This window comes from Trichechus manatus, unplaced genomic scaffold (assembly GCF_000243295.1).
Source record: "Trichechus manatus latirostris isolate Lorelei unplaced genomic scaffold, TriManLat1.0 scaffold00117, whole genome shotgun sequence".
NCBI lineage: Eukaryota > Metazoa > Chordata > Mammalia > Sirenia > Trichechidae > Trichechus > Trichechus manatus.
This window is the reverse complement of record NW_004444053.1, coordinates 714908-729091: the sequence shown is the minus strand read 5'-3', so window position 1 is coordinate 729091 and position 14184 is coordinate 714908. Positions and strand designations below refer to the sequence as shown.

At 38.3% G+C, this 14184-nt stretch overlaps 1 protein-coding gene across 5 annotated transcripts in view; it reads right to left on the bottom strand.

The window, feature by feature from the left end:
* The window catches only part of DCAF6 (DDB1 and CUL4 associated factor 6), a 211588-nt gene that overhangs the window by 183498 nt on the left and 13906 nt on the right, over window positions 1-14184 (bottom strand). The window contains exon 3 of one of the 5 annotated variants that reach the window (XM_023738427.1): window positions 7184-7354. The exons of 3 other annotated variants lie outside the window; for them this stretch is intronic. In XM_023738427.1, coding sequence (XP_023594195.1) covers window positions 7184-7213 — 30 coding nt within the window. In that variant the 5' untranslated portion in view covers window positions 7214-7354. The remainder of the gene's footprint in view (window positions 1-7183; window positions 7355-14184) is intronic. One more of the 5 variants, XM_023738428.1, reaches the window with a different exon arrangement.

The window sequence follows — 14184 nt, the reverse complement described above, 5'->3', positions numbered from 1 at the left end:
GGGAACATCTAGCTCAACTGGCATAACACAGTTTATAAAGACAATGTTCTACACTCTACTTTGGTGAGTAGTATCTGGGGTCTTAAAAGCCTGTGAGCAGCCATCTTAAGATACTCCACTGGTCTCACTCCTTCAGAAGCAAAGGAGAATGAAGAGAACAGAATATAAGAAAAAGGTCAGTCCAAAGGACTAACAGACCACAGCTACCAAGGCCTTCACCAGACTGAGTCCAGTACAGCTAGATGGTACCCGGCTACCACCTCTGACTGCTCTGACCGGGATCACAACAGAGGGTTCTGGACAGAGCTGGAGAAGGATCTAGAACAAAATTCTAACCACAAAAAAAAGACTTGATTTACTAGCCCGAAAGAGTGTGGAGAAACCCCGAGAGTCTGGCCCCCAGACACCCTTTCAGTTCAGTCTGTGAAGTCACTTCTGAGGTTCACCGTTCAGCTGGGGACTGGACAGCCCCATAAAACAAAATGGGAGTAATGAGGCACAGCAGTCCATGGACAAGGGCTAGAAGGCAGAAGGGGACAGGAAAGCTGGTGATAGGGAACCCAAGGTTGAGTAAGGAGAGTGTTGACATGTCATGGGGTTGTTAACCATTGTTATAGGGCAACATGTGTACTAACTGTTTAATGAGAAACTATTTTGTTCTGTAAACCTTCATCTAAAGTGAGAATAGCAGCACAACTGGAAGAACATAATTGATTTCACTGAATTATGCACGTAGACATTTTTGAAATGGTGTATCTTTGGCTATGTATATTTTCATCAAAAAAAAATAACGGCCGAGAAGGGAGAGGGTTGACATGTCATGGGGTTGTTAACCAATGTCATAAAAGAATATGTGTGCTGACTGTTTAATGAGAAACCATTTGTTCTGTAAACCTTCACCTAAAGTACAGTAAAAAAATAAATAAATAAATAAATAAAAACAATATTCGGGGCCGTACAACAGGTCTCAGTGTTTTTAAAATAAGTCAAGTCATACAAAGTATGTTCTCTGATCAAAGTAGAATCAAATATTAGAAATCAGTAACACAAACAAATGTGTGGAAACTATACAATTCCAAATAACAAATGGTCAAAAAAGTAATTACAAAATAAATTTTGAATGGAATGAAAATGGAAACAACAATTTATCGGTTGCAGCCAAAGAATTACTTAGAAGAAAATTTATAGCACTAGAACACCTATATTTGGAAAGCTAACACTTCCAGTTTCCCATCCAACATGTAAAGAGCTTAAAAGCCAACATTTCAAGTCCTCACAAGAGAAGAGTTGAAAACTGAGTATTAACAACTCTTCTATACATCAGAGAACTGAGTTCACATAGCGAACCACCACTCTGAAAAATGCACATACAGGTAGAAACTGTAAACAACCCAAATGTCCATCAAAAGGTGAATGGATAAACAAATTATGGTACATCTATACAATAAATGCAATAAAAATTAATAAACTATTGATATATGCCACAACATGGCCAAATCCCAAAATAATTATGCTGAGTAAACTTGAAAATTAAAGGAGTTAAACAAAAAAAAGTATATATTGGATGATTCTATTTTTAAAAATTTCTAGAAAACGTACACTTACAGTGGCGGAAAGATCAGTGATTGCCTGGAGTTGACGGTGAGAGGGAGGGAGTAGACTGCACATGAGGAAACTTCTGGGGTGACTGATATGTTCATTAACCTGATTATGACGATGGTTTCACGGATGCATGTATAGGTCAAAACATCGACTTAACACTTTTAAAAGGTAATTTCAAGTTGTTACACCATTAAAAAAAAAAAAAAAAGATCAGACTGGCATCGTTCTCTTGCACTGGTCTACTAACCAAAAGGCTGGCAGTTTGAATCCACCCAGCAGCACTGTGGAAGAAAAGTCCTGGAAATATACTTCCATAAGATTACAGCCATTGAAAACCCTATAGAGTGCAGTTCTACTCAGAAATACACAAGGTTGCCATGAGTTGGAATCAATTTGATGGCAACAGGTTTTGCCATAACTTCTATAAGCTACATCAGATACTAGAAGACATTAGCATAAGGCCTTCAAAAATATCGAGGGAAAATAATTTCCAACCTAGAATCCTATGCCCAATCAAACTACCAATGAAATGTGAAAGCAGAAAAAAAAGATAAATTCAAACTTGTAAGAAAAGTTTACTTTCAACCCACACTCACAAAAATATTTGAAAATATTTTTCAAATATTTGAAAATATTTTTCAAATATTTGAAAATACTTTTCAAATATTTGAAAATCTCAAGTGAATCAAAAAATAGGAAGATATAGAATCCAGAACTTATAAAAACTTAAGATTATGATACAGGGAATTGTGCATTATGAAGGAGAATCCATCTGGAATTAACACTAAGAAAATTTCCTTTGGGTAGTGGAAAGATTTGACCTTAGGTCCCCAAAGAACATAAAATCTAGCAGATAACACACTCTTTGTGTCTTCAATGAACAATTCAGAAGTGTCACTTTTGTGCTAGGCACTCCTCTTGACACTAGATGAGGAAAATAAACTCCTGGAGGTATTTTCTTGGTGTGGTGAGCTGGGGGGAGGGAGAAGGGACAGCTGTGCAGACTATGAACAAACGACAAATGTGTTTGTGTGTGAAATTATCAGATAGGGATAAGCACTGTGAAAAAAACAAACTAGAACAAAAGAAAGATAACGATGAGGGGTTATCCTGTTGCCATTGAGTCGATTCCAAGTCATAGCAACCCTATAGGACAGAAGAGAACTTCCCCATAGGGTTTCCAAGGAGCAGCTGGTGGGTTCAAATTGCCGACCTTTTGGTTAGCAGTCTGAGCTATTAACCACTGCACCACCAGGGCTCCAATTTAATTAGGTTAGTCGGGAAAGGGTTCTCTTATAGGTAACACTGTAAGAGACAGTTACATGAAATGAGGTAAGCTTCACAGATATCTGGGAGAAGAGTGTTCCAGGAAGTGGGCATAAAATACATACGGTGAAGGTAAACTTGGTGTATTGAAGAAAGAGCAAGGAGACCAGTGCAAATTAAACCATGTATAAGAAAGAACATGGTAAAAGATGAAACTGGAAAAGCAGGAAAGTGACACAAAATGACAGAAAGATAAAGAATGGTAAGGACTTTGGATTGTCCTCTAAGTTTGCTAGAAACCCACTGGAGAGTTTTGAGCACAGAAGTGTCATAACTGATATATTATGTATAGAACTAGTAGGAGACTACTGCATACATCCCGGAAAAGATGATGATAGCTTGCCCTACTCTGGTAAGATTCTGGGTATATTCTGCAAGGACATTCAAGAGAATTGGCTGATGGATTAGAAGCATATATGAGAAGGAGAAAAATGAAGAAGGATGACTCTAAGGTTTTAGACCTGAGCAAGAAAGTAGTCCCCCTATGCTGAGCTGGAAAGTACTGGGGGAGAACCAGGTTTGGAGATGAAAATAAAGAGTTCTGATTTCAAGACTGAGATGTCAAACAGGCATCTAAGCAGAGAAGTTGAGTAGGAAGTTGAGCATATGAGTTTAGAGTTCAGGGGAAAAGTCAGTCAGAGATATAAAATTTTGTATGGTCACAATATTATAAGTGCTGTTTGTAAATTTTCCACCTGTCCTTACTTTGAAAAGTTCAACAAAACTAAGAAAACTAGTACATATAAGACTTACTAACACTGTTTACTGAGTTTCATCTTTTAGAATTAATACACAGCACTAATTACAGAAGACAACTATGGCTACAGAATGAAGGGTAAACATAATCAACATTTGACAATATAAAAGCAGATATAGTTGACAGAGGTGTGAAACTGAAAGACATAGGAAGATGGAAAGGAGGTTGGAAGCATTAACATTTCATCTTAGAGTGGGGATTCAAGAGGTACTGTCTCTGCATGGCAAAAGAAGAAAAGATATTTACATATGTTGCTTAAAGTGACCACTAGAAAGACTAAGAACTGTAACAAGATTATTCTGAGAAGAATAAGTCTTAAAAGGTGGGAATTGTATACCCATACCTATTACTATCGAGTCAATTCCGACTCATAGCAACCCTGTAGGACAAAGCAGAACTGCCCCATAGGGTTTCTGAGGCTAATAATCTTTACAAAAGCAGACTACCGCATCTTTCTCCCACATAGCGACTCGTGGGTTTGAACCTTTTGGTTAGCAGCCAAGCACTTAACCACTGCACCTTATTTATAAGTAAGTTAAATCCTCATCAATAAGAGCAAAAAATCAATAGACAATATCTAAAGTCGGCTAATCAAGAAAGAGCAGTATGAGAATGTTATACAGGGATATGAAAGAAATCACCAGATGATTAACAACAGTTGCCTTTGGAGAATGGAGCCCTGGTGGCACAGTGGTTAAGTGTTCAGCCGCTAACCAAAAGGTCAGCAGTTCGAGTCCACCAGCCACTCCTTGGACACCCTATGGGGTGGTTCTACTCTGTCCTATAGGGTCACTATGAGTCAGGATTGATTCGATGGCAATGGATTTTGGATTTGGAGAATGGAAAAGTAGTGAAGGCAGCCAAAGTAGGTCTATTACTTTTATTATAAGCCATTCTATACTACCTGATTTTTTTTTAAATCACATATATAACTTTTTAAAATTTTGTGGTTTTATATATATATATATATGTATGCATATATACACACACAGACACATATATATATATATAACCAAAAGCTTGTTGTTTTAACTATTTTTAAGTGTACAATTCGATGGCATTAATTACATTCATCATGTTGTACAACTATCACCACTATTAAATTTCCTAAAGTTTTTCATCACCCTAAACCAAAACTTAGTACCACTTACACAGTAACTCCTCATCCCCTCATCCGTCTAGACCCTGGTAACCACTAATAAAATTTGGCTCTATGCATTTGCCTGTTCTGGACATTTCTAGATATTTCATATAACTAGGATCATACAATATTTGTTCTTTTGTGTCTGACTTATTTCATTCAGCATGTTTTCAAGGTTTATCTATGTTGTATGTAGAATGTATTAGAATTTCATTTCTCTTTATGGCTCAATAATATTCCATTGCTTGTATATGCTACATTGTGTTTATCCATTCATCATGGGCACTTGGCTTGTTTCTACCCTTTGGCTATTGTGAATAATGATGCTATGAATGCTGGAATACAAGTATCTGTGTGAATCCCTGCTTTCAAGTCTTTTGGGTATATATACATAGGAGTGGAATTGTTGGGTCATATGGTAATTTTATGTTTAACTTTTTGAGAAACTGCCAAACTGTTTTGCACAGTGGCTGCACCATTTTACTTTCCCACCAGCAATGCATGTTGTTGTGGTGGTGGTGGTGGTGTGCCATCAGGTCAATGCTGACTCAGTCCAGGAATGGACCAGTAACGTCAAACTTGCCTCCGAAAAAGGAGGGTGCTGAGACAGAAGAAAGAGGCGGGCAACTCCAGTGTGGCAGCAAAGAAGTTTATCAGGGAGACTTATATACAAGGCAGTGCTGGGTGGCCGCAGGACCAAAGCAGATCTCTGTTCCCTGAAGTAGGAAGACAGAAGTTTTACACTGGCAGGGGACAACAGTGGCTACATGCCAGGGACTTACACAACAGTGACTCAGTAACTGGCAGTGAACTAGTGGACCACATGAGGGCGCTCATGTTTGGCCTCACAAAGCCGATTTCTCCTTCAGTCCACCCCGAGGCCGGCTCTTACAATCTATGCTCCCCTTCTTGTGCCACAGTACAAGAGAACCCCTTCTCTCCCGCTAGGAACAGATACAGAAGTGGAGTTAACCAGGTGCCATATGGTGCCTGTGTACGTGCAAGAGACAAAGTTACTGCATGCCCAGAACAGGGGGAAGGCTTCCCTGACAAGGAGAAGGAATTGGAAGAGAGGTGACCCAATTCCCAGCCTCCGTATTAGAGAATGCTCCGGGCCAACATCCTTAATTTAGGTAGGCTGGATGTGAGGTGTATACGTAGACCATTCCCTCAGCAGACTCACAATGAACCCAGGTGACAGAACAGAACTGCCCCATAGGGTTTTCTAGGCTGTAATCTTTACAGGAGCAGATTGCCAGGTCTTTCTCCCACAGAACTTCTAGTGGGTGCAAACTGCCAACCTTTCGGTTAACAGTAAGTTCCAATTTCTCCACATACTTGCCAACACTTGTTTTCCATTTTTTTTTTTTTTTTTTTGACAATAGCCACCCTAGCAGGTATGAAGTGGTATCTCACTGTGGTTTTGAGTTGAATTTCCTTAATGACTAATGACCTTGAGCATCTTTTGCTTAATTGCTTAATAAATATGCTTATTGGCCATTTGAGTATCTTCTTTAGCGTAGTATCTATTCAAGTTGTTGGGCCAATTTTTAATTGGGTTGTTTGTCTTTTTGTTATTGAGTTGTATGATTCCTTTACATATTCTTGATGTTAAACTCTTATCAGATAATACGGTTCCTAAATATTTTCTCCCATTCGGTAGGGTGGCTCTTTTAATAAAGTCCTTTGATGTACAAAAAAGTCTTTAATATTTTGATGAAGTCCAATTTATCTACTTTCCCTTTTGTTGCCCATACTTTTGGTGTCATATCAAAGAATCCACTGTCAAAGACAAGATCTTGAAGCTTTATCCCTATGTTTTCTTCTAAAAGTTACACGATTTTAGTTTTTATGCTTAGGTCATTCATCCATTTTGAGTTAATTTTCATAAATAGTGTAAGCGTGTATTACTTTACTAACAAAAAATTTTTTAATTAAGTTTTAAAATAAATATTCACCTAAACGGTATTGTAGTACAATTACAGCCAATAAAAATATACACAGAAAAAAGATAACAGTTTTGACAATAAGACAACAGGCACTTTTTTCCAAGTTTTAAATGTTGAGTTTCTTAGGATTAGGACCTGAGCCCTCTTTTCACTTCAAAATTTCTTTCCAGATTGTCTCTCTAGTCTCATGTTTACAATTAGCAGGTATAACAGTATTTTCCAAAGTACAGTTCATGGTTTACCTAGAACAGAACTGCCTAAAATATTAAAATACAGATTCCTTGGCCTTCAACTCCAGAAGTTTGTTTTCTTTGTGATATCTCAGTTTCTTCAAAAGACAGTTTAAAAACTAGTGTTAGATCACCTTCTGTAATGAAACAGGGTATCTCAATTTCATAAGAATAATACCTTTAGGAATGTAAATGAATATACTTCCATTTTCAGTAATCAATAGTCCTTACTTGTCCACTGACTCTCATATCAATGATCAGCCTAGCAAGCTCAGATCATCAGGTTTGTTTCAGTAAAGACGTTTCTCTTATCTTCTAACTTTGTCAACCATACTATAAGTGTTACAACCTTAGGGAAAAAAGAAAAAAATATATTAAAGAATTAACATGACTAGATATGTATGCATTCTGTGTGTTGAACGTATTATAGGGAAACACAAACAAAATAAAGGAGACTAGGTAAGACGATGTTCTAGAAGTCCATAAAGGAGAAGATGATAGCCTAAATTAGGTGATAGCAAAGAGATACAGAGAAGTGAGTGGATTCCAGATATATTGTGAAAGTAGAGTTGATTTGTAAATAGATTGGATATGAAACTTGAAGAGAAGGATCAAGGATAAGGGAATAAAAATAAGTATTTATTAAAATATCGAGTAATGATTCTTCCTTAAATCTGCACCTTCTACATTTCAATGGCACCAATATTCATCATGCTATTTAATCCGAAGATTTCAAGTTATTAATGTTATCTTATCATCATTAAAAGCAGGAAATCAGGCACTATGTGCCTCCTTATGTGATACAATGTGAAACACAGAGAATGACCTATAAGCATTCCTGCAAAAAAGTTGAATCTGAATCTAATTAAGTCTTTAGAAGTAACTTTCAGTTACAGAAAATACAAAGTTTATAAAAACAAGTGAGATGACACCACAACATTGAAACAAGCAATGAAATCGAGAATGCTGGAAATTTTATAAAAAAACTGATTCAGTTTCTATAATAAGTCAATGGCAAGGGACAAGAAAGGGGAAGACTGACCCAGATTAACAGAGATTTAAGAAGCACAGCAATGTATGGACTTTGCTTAGATCCTCTTTTGAACAAAAAACAATAAAAAGCTATTTCTAAACAATCAGGGAAATTTGATTATGGACTGTATATTACATACACACACAAAAAAATTCCGTAACTCTTGCTACAGATTATATAATGGCTTTTTGGTTAAATGAGAAAATGTCGGACTTCCGGGCAACATGGCTTTATAGTCAGAAGTACCATGCCGTCCCTTCACAGCGAAGATCAGAAAAACTAAGTCAGACAGAGTCACATGTCAATCCTGAAACTATGCATCAAATGAAAGGATAAAGAACTCAGCCAAGCACCGAGTGGAATAAGAAACTGGCAGAGAAGAGAGCATGAGGAGAGATACATACAGAGATCCCCTATCAGCTAACGCAGCGCAAATCCACCATCATGGACTCCTATCAGAGACCAGTGAACAGGGGGTACGAGAAAGCAGCTTCGTAGAGCTTCCAGCAGGAGACAGAACAACTGGTAACCAGCGATATATGCTTTCCCATCCCCCACCCTATCCTCACCCCCACTTGGCCTCCTCTGCTTCCTGCAGCCACAGTCTCTTGGCTGGGAAGCACCCTAGTGTCACTTGGATTCTACCTGCCCACACAGGCCGGCTCTCTGAGTGCCTTATGTTGCCTGCTGGTGTTGCTTTTTTCTGCTTCTTTAGAGTTCTTCCTTACGTTTCACTACCTCCCCCTCCTTTCTCTCAAATACCTGGCTCTGTGCGCCATCTTTGCTTCTTCCTGGGAAGCTGTGAAACACCGCTTGACTGTGAGACTGCTTCCCGGCTCATGCACCCATGCTAGAAGGACGCCCAAGGATTTTTTGTTTCTTTGTTTGCTCTGATTTGTTCTGTTTTGATTTGTTTTCTTTTTCTTTTCTCGGCTTGGGAGCCCCTTCTAGCCAGGCAATACCATATGGCTTGGAAGCTACTCCCTTACTCTGAGCAAATGCACAGGGAAATCCATGGGGGCATTGTTTTTTTCTTGTTTTTTTTTCCTTGCTTTTGTTTTCATCTGTCTCTTATTCCCTTTTTGTCTTTCTTCATTTCCAGTTTCTCGATTTATTCATTTTTTTCTTTCACCCTTTTTCTTTTATTTTTGATTTTCCCCATTTCTCAGTCTCTCATCTCTCCACTCCAGTAGCAAGCTCCCTTAGCAATCTTTTTTGTTTGTGTATGTTTTTGGCTCCTGTTCCCCGCTCCTGACTCTCATCATTCCCATACCCATCTTAGCTCCATACATCACAATCTACCCCCTCCTTCCTGCCTAGTTGCACCGTGTGCTGAACATCACACTCCCAAGCAGCACAGGCACGGCCTACTGGAACCTGCCCTGCACTGATTCCTGGTCCGCACTGTCAGCCCTGGTATGTGCCACAAACAACCCAACCGAGCAACTCCCCTTCAGCTGGACCTGCCCTGCTGTACCATACCTGACTGACTGACCATGGCCATTGGAGAAGGAGGTGAAAAGTATCGTGCCCACAGACGGGCAAACAACAAAGAACGCAAAGCCCACCTGCTCTGACAAAAACAAATAAACCAAAAAAGGAGGACAAAACAAACAAATCTACAATCAATAAAAGAGGAAAACAACCACTGAATGCACAGAAGAAAGCATACATCAAAACATTTACAAAAACAGGACAGGATGGTTCCAGTAGGCATCCAAAATAAAGCACCAGATGACCTTCCACTAGAAGAAAAGGCATTAGACCTAACTGATAGCGAATTCAAATCTCTAATATTCAGAATTATCCAAGAGTTGAAGCAAAAAGCAGACAAAAATTAGGAAAAAACAGACAAATTCATGGGAAAGGCAGACAAATTCATGGAAAATACAGACCAAAAAAATGGAAGAATTTAAGAACACAGGAACAAAATGCCAAAACACATTCACAACTAGAAAACATAAAAAAAAAAAAAATTAGATCCAAAAGATACACAAGAAGATTTCAGAAACAGACAGTGTCATAGAAGGGCTGAGGAGCAGGTTTGAAATAATCAAAGATAGGATCGGGGAAATTGAAGACAAACACCATACAATTCTGCTTGAGGAAAATTCAGAAAAATGAAGAAACCATGAGAATTATGTGGGATACAATCAAAAGGAAAAATCTGCGAGTGATCAGGGTTCCAGAACAGGGGAGAAAACAGAAAACACAGACAGGATCATTAAAGAATTGCTGACAGAAAACTTCCCCATTATCATGAAAGATAAAAAGCTGACGAACCCCATATAGGATAGACCCGAAAAGAAAATCACCAAGGCATATCGTAATTACACTCACTAAAACCAAAGACAAAGAATCCTGAGAGCTGCTCGAGAAAAACAAAAAGTCACATACAGAGGAGAAACAATAAGACTAAGCTCGAGTTATTCGGCAGAAACCATGCAGGCAAGAACTCAACGAGATGACATATCTGAAACTTTGAAAGAAAAACATTGCCAGTCAAGAATAACATATCCTGCAAAACTGTCATTCAAATATGATGGTGAAATTAGATCATTTCCAGATAAATAAAAATTAAGGGACTATGTAAAAACCAAACCAAACTTACAAGACTTATTAAAGGGAGTCCTTCCATCTGGGAAAAATCAACATCAAACCACAGGCTGAATGTAGGACACAGGATTGTACTAGCCAGATACCAACCTAGGAAAGGAACTCTTAGGGACTATGCAAAACCAAAAGAATTACAACAGGGAACCAGAGAGGTTAATCTGTAATTGACAACAGCATCAGAACGATAAAAGACGGAAAAAACGGTGTAGCTATAGAAACTTCTAACGGAGAAGAAGGCAAGTCTATACCAAGAAATAATAGACTATTTCAAATCTAGGAAGATAAGGGTAAATTTCGAAGTAACCACAAAGAAAGTTAACAAACCTACCCATCAAAAAAAGAAGAAAAACGAAGTCTCAGTTAAAACAAAACCTACAAAAACAGAAGAAATGAAAAAAAAAATCCACAAACAAATGGAACTCAGCATAGGAGAGTAAGAGGAACCAAGAAAACGTCGGCACCACGAAAAAAATCACTACAAAATGCAACCCCACTCCTAGGTATATATCCTAGAGAAATAAGAGCCATCACACGAATAGACGTATGCACACACATATTCATTGCAGCACTGTCCACAACAGCAAAAAGATGGAAATAACCTAGATGCCCATAAACAGATGAATGGATAAAGAAACTATGGTACATATACAAAATGGAGTATTATGCAACGATAAAGAACAATGATAAATCTGTGAAGCATCTCATAACATGCACGAACCTGGAGGACATCATGCTGCGTGAAATAAGTCAATCACAAAAGGACAAATATTGTATGAGACTTCTACTGTAAAAACTCATGTAAAAGTTAACACACAAAAAGAACCAAACTTTGTTGGTTATAAGGGATGGGAGGGGTGGGGGGGAGCAAAATAGACAAGTGGTAATTTTGGTGAAGGGTACGACAGTACACAATACTGGGGAAGCCAGTACAACTTGTACAAGGAAAGGTCATGGAAGCTCCATAGACACTTCCAAACTTCCTGAGGAACTGAACTGCTGGGCGGAGGGTTGTGGGGACCATTGTCTCAGGGAACATCTAGCTCAATTGGCATAACACAGTTTATAAAGACAATGTTCTGCATTCTACCTTGGTGAGCAGTGTCTGGGGTCTTAAAAGCTTGTGAGCAGCCATCTAAGGTACTCCACTGGTCTCACCCCTATGTGAACAAGGGAGAATGACAAAACAAAGCACAAGGGAAAGATTAGTCCAAAGGACTAATGGACCACAACTACCATGGCCTCCACCAGACTGAGTCCAATACAGCTAGATGGTGTCCAGCTACCACCACTGACTGCTCTGACCAGGATCACAATAGAGGGTCCTGGACAGAGCTGGAATAGGATGTAGAACAAAATTCTAATTCACAAAATAAAGACTAGATTTACTGGCCTGACAGAGTGGAGAAACCCCGAGAGTATGGCCCCCAGACACCCTTTTAGCTCAGCTATGAAGTCATTCCCGAAGTTCAGCATTCAGCCAGGGACTGGACGGCATCATAAAACAAAATGGGACTAATGAGGCACAGCAGTCCAGGGACAGGGACTAGAAGGCAGGAGGGGACAGGAAGCTGGTGACAGGGAACCCAAGGTTGATAAGGGACAGTGTTGACATGTCATGCAGTTGTCAACCACTGTCATAGGGCAATATGTGTACTGTTTAATGAGAAACTATTTGTTCTGCAAAACTTCATCTAAGGTACAAAAAAAAAAAGAATTATCTATGTGAGATTAAATTGACAACAGCAACTCAAAAGGTTTGATGGGACACCTAGGGAGCAGTAAGTTGAAGATTATTGTGATGGAATAATTTGGAAAAGGATAGCAAGAAATAGCAGCACAACTGGAAGAACATAATCGATGTCACTAAATTGTACATGTAGAAACTCTGGAAATGGTGTAACTTTGGCTGTGTATATTTTCACCAAAAAAAAGGTCCTCCACGGTTGAGAAGGGAGAGTGCTGACATGTCATGGGATTGTTAATCAATGTCATAAAACGATACGTGTACTGACTGTTTAATGAGAAACTATTTGTTCTGTAAACCTTCATCTAAAGTACAATAAAAAAAAAAATTTAAAAAGAAAGTGCCCATAGTTCTTAGGTTTACATATAGGGGTGAAATAATAGGTCATCTGGGACTGGCATTAAAACACCTTAGCAATGAGAAGAAAAACAGCACAGATAAAGAAAATGTGGCTAAATCTTAATAATTGTTAAATCCAGGTGATGAATATATGAAAAGTATGTTTAACAATTTTCATAATAAAATTAAAATGAAATATCAGGTATGCAAGAATGGTTCAATATTAGAAAATCAATCAACGTAATCCACCATAGAAATAAAGGAAAAGAATCACATCATCATATCAATCGATGCAGAAAAGGCATCTGACAAAGTCGAACACCCATTCCTGATAAAGGCTCCCAATAAAATTCTTCAACATAATACCTTTATTATAAAAACTAACATCTATAAAAAACTAACATCCAACATTATTCTAAATGAAGAGAAGATGAAAACATTCCCCTTGGGAATAGGAATGAGACAAGGATGTCCTTTATCACCACTCCTTTTTAACATTGTGCTGGAAATCCTAGCTAGAGTGATAAGGCAAGAAAAAGAAATAAAGGTCATCCAGGTTGATAATGAAAAAGTAAGACTGTCACAATTTGCAGATGACATGATACCATATATGGAAAACTCAAAAGACCCCACGAGAAAACTACTGGCTAACAGACTCAGCAGAGTAGCATGATTCAAGATAAACACACAAAATTCAGTTGGATTCCTATACACCAACAAAGAGAACGATAAAAAGGAAATAGCCCCTAAAAAAATAAAATACTTAGGAATAAATCTAACCAAGGATGTAAAAGACCTATACAAAGAAAACTACAAAACACTACTACAAGAAACCAAAAGAGATCTACATAAATGGAGAAACTTACCACGCTCATGGATAGGCAGACTCAACGCTGTGAAAATGTCAATTCTACCGAAAGCACTCTACAGATACAATGCAACCCCAACCCAAATACCAACAGCATTCTTTTAAGAGATGGAAAAACTAATGATTAACTTTATATGGAAAGGGAAGAGGTACTGGATAAGTAAAGCACTATTGAAGAAGAAAAAAAAGGAGGAGGACTCACACTACCTGACCTCTCAACCTACTATACAGCTAGGGTAGTCAGAACAGCCTGGTACTGGTACAACGACAGATACACTGACAAATGCAACAGAATTGAGAATCCAGAAGTAAATCCATCCACTTACGGTCACCTGATCTTCAACAAGGGTCCAAACTCCATCGAATGGGGAAAAGACAGTCATTTTAACAAATGGTGCTGGTTAAATTGGATATCCCTCTGCAAAAAAATCAGACAGGACCCATCCCTCACACCATACACAAAAACTAATTCAAAATGGAAGGAAGACCTAAGTCTAAAACCAAAAACTATAAAGATAATAGAAAAAAAAAATAGGACCAACGTCAGAGACCCGATTACATGGCACTAACAGGACCATA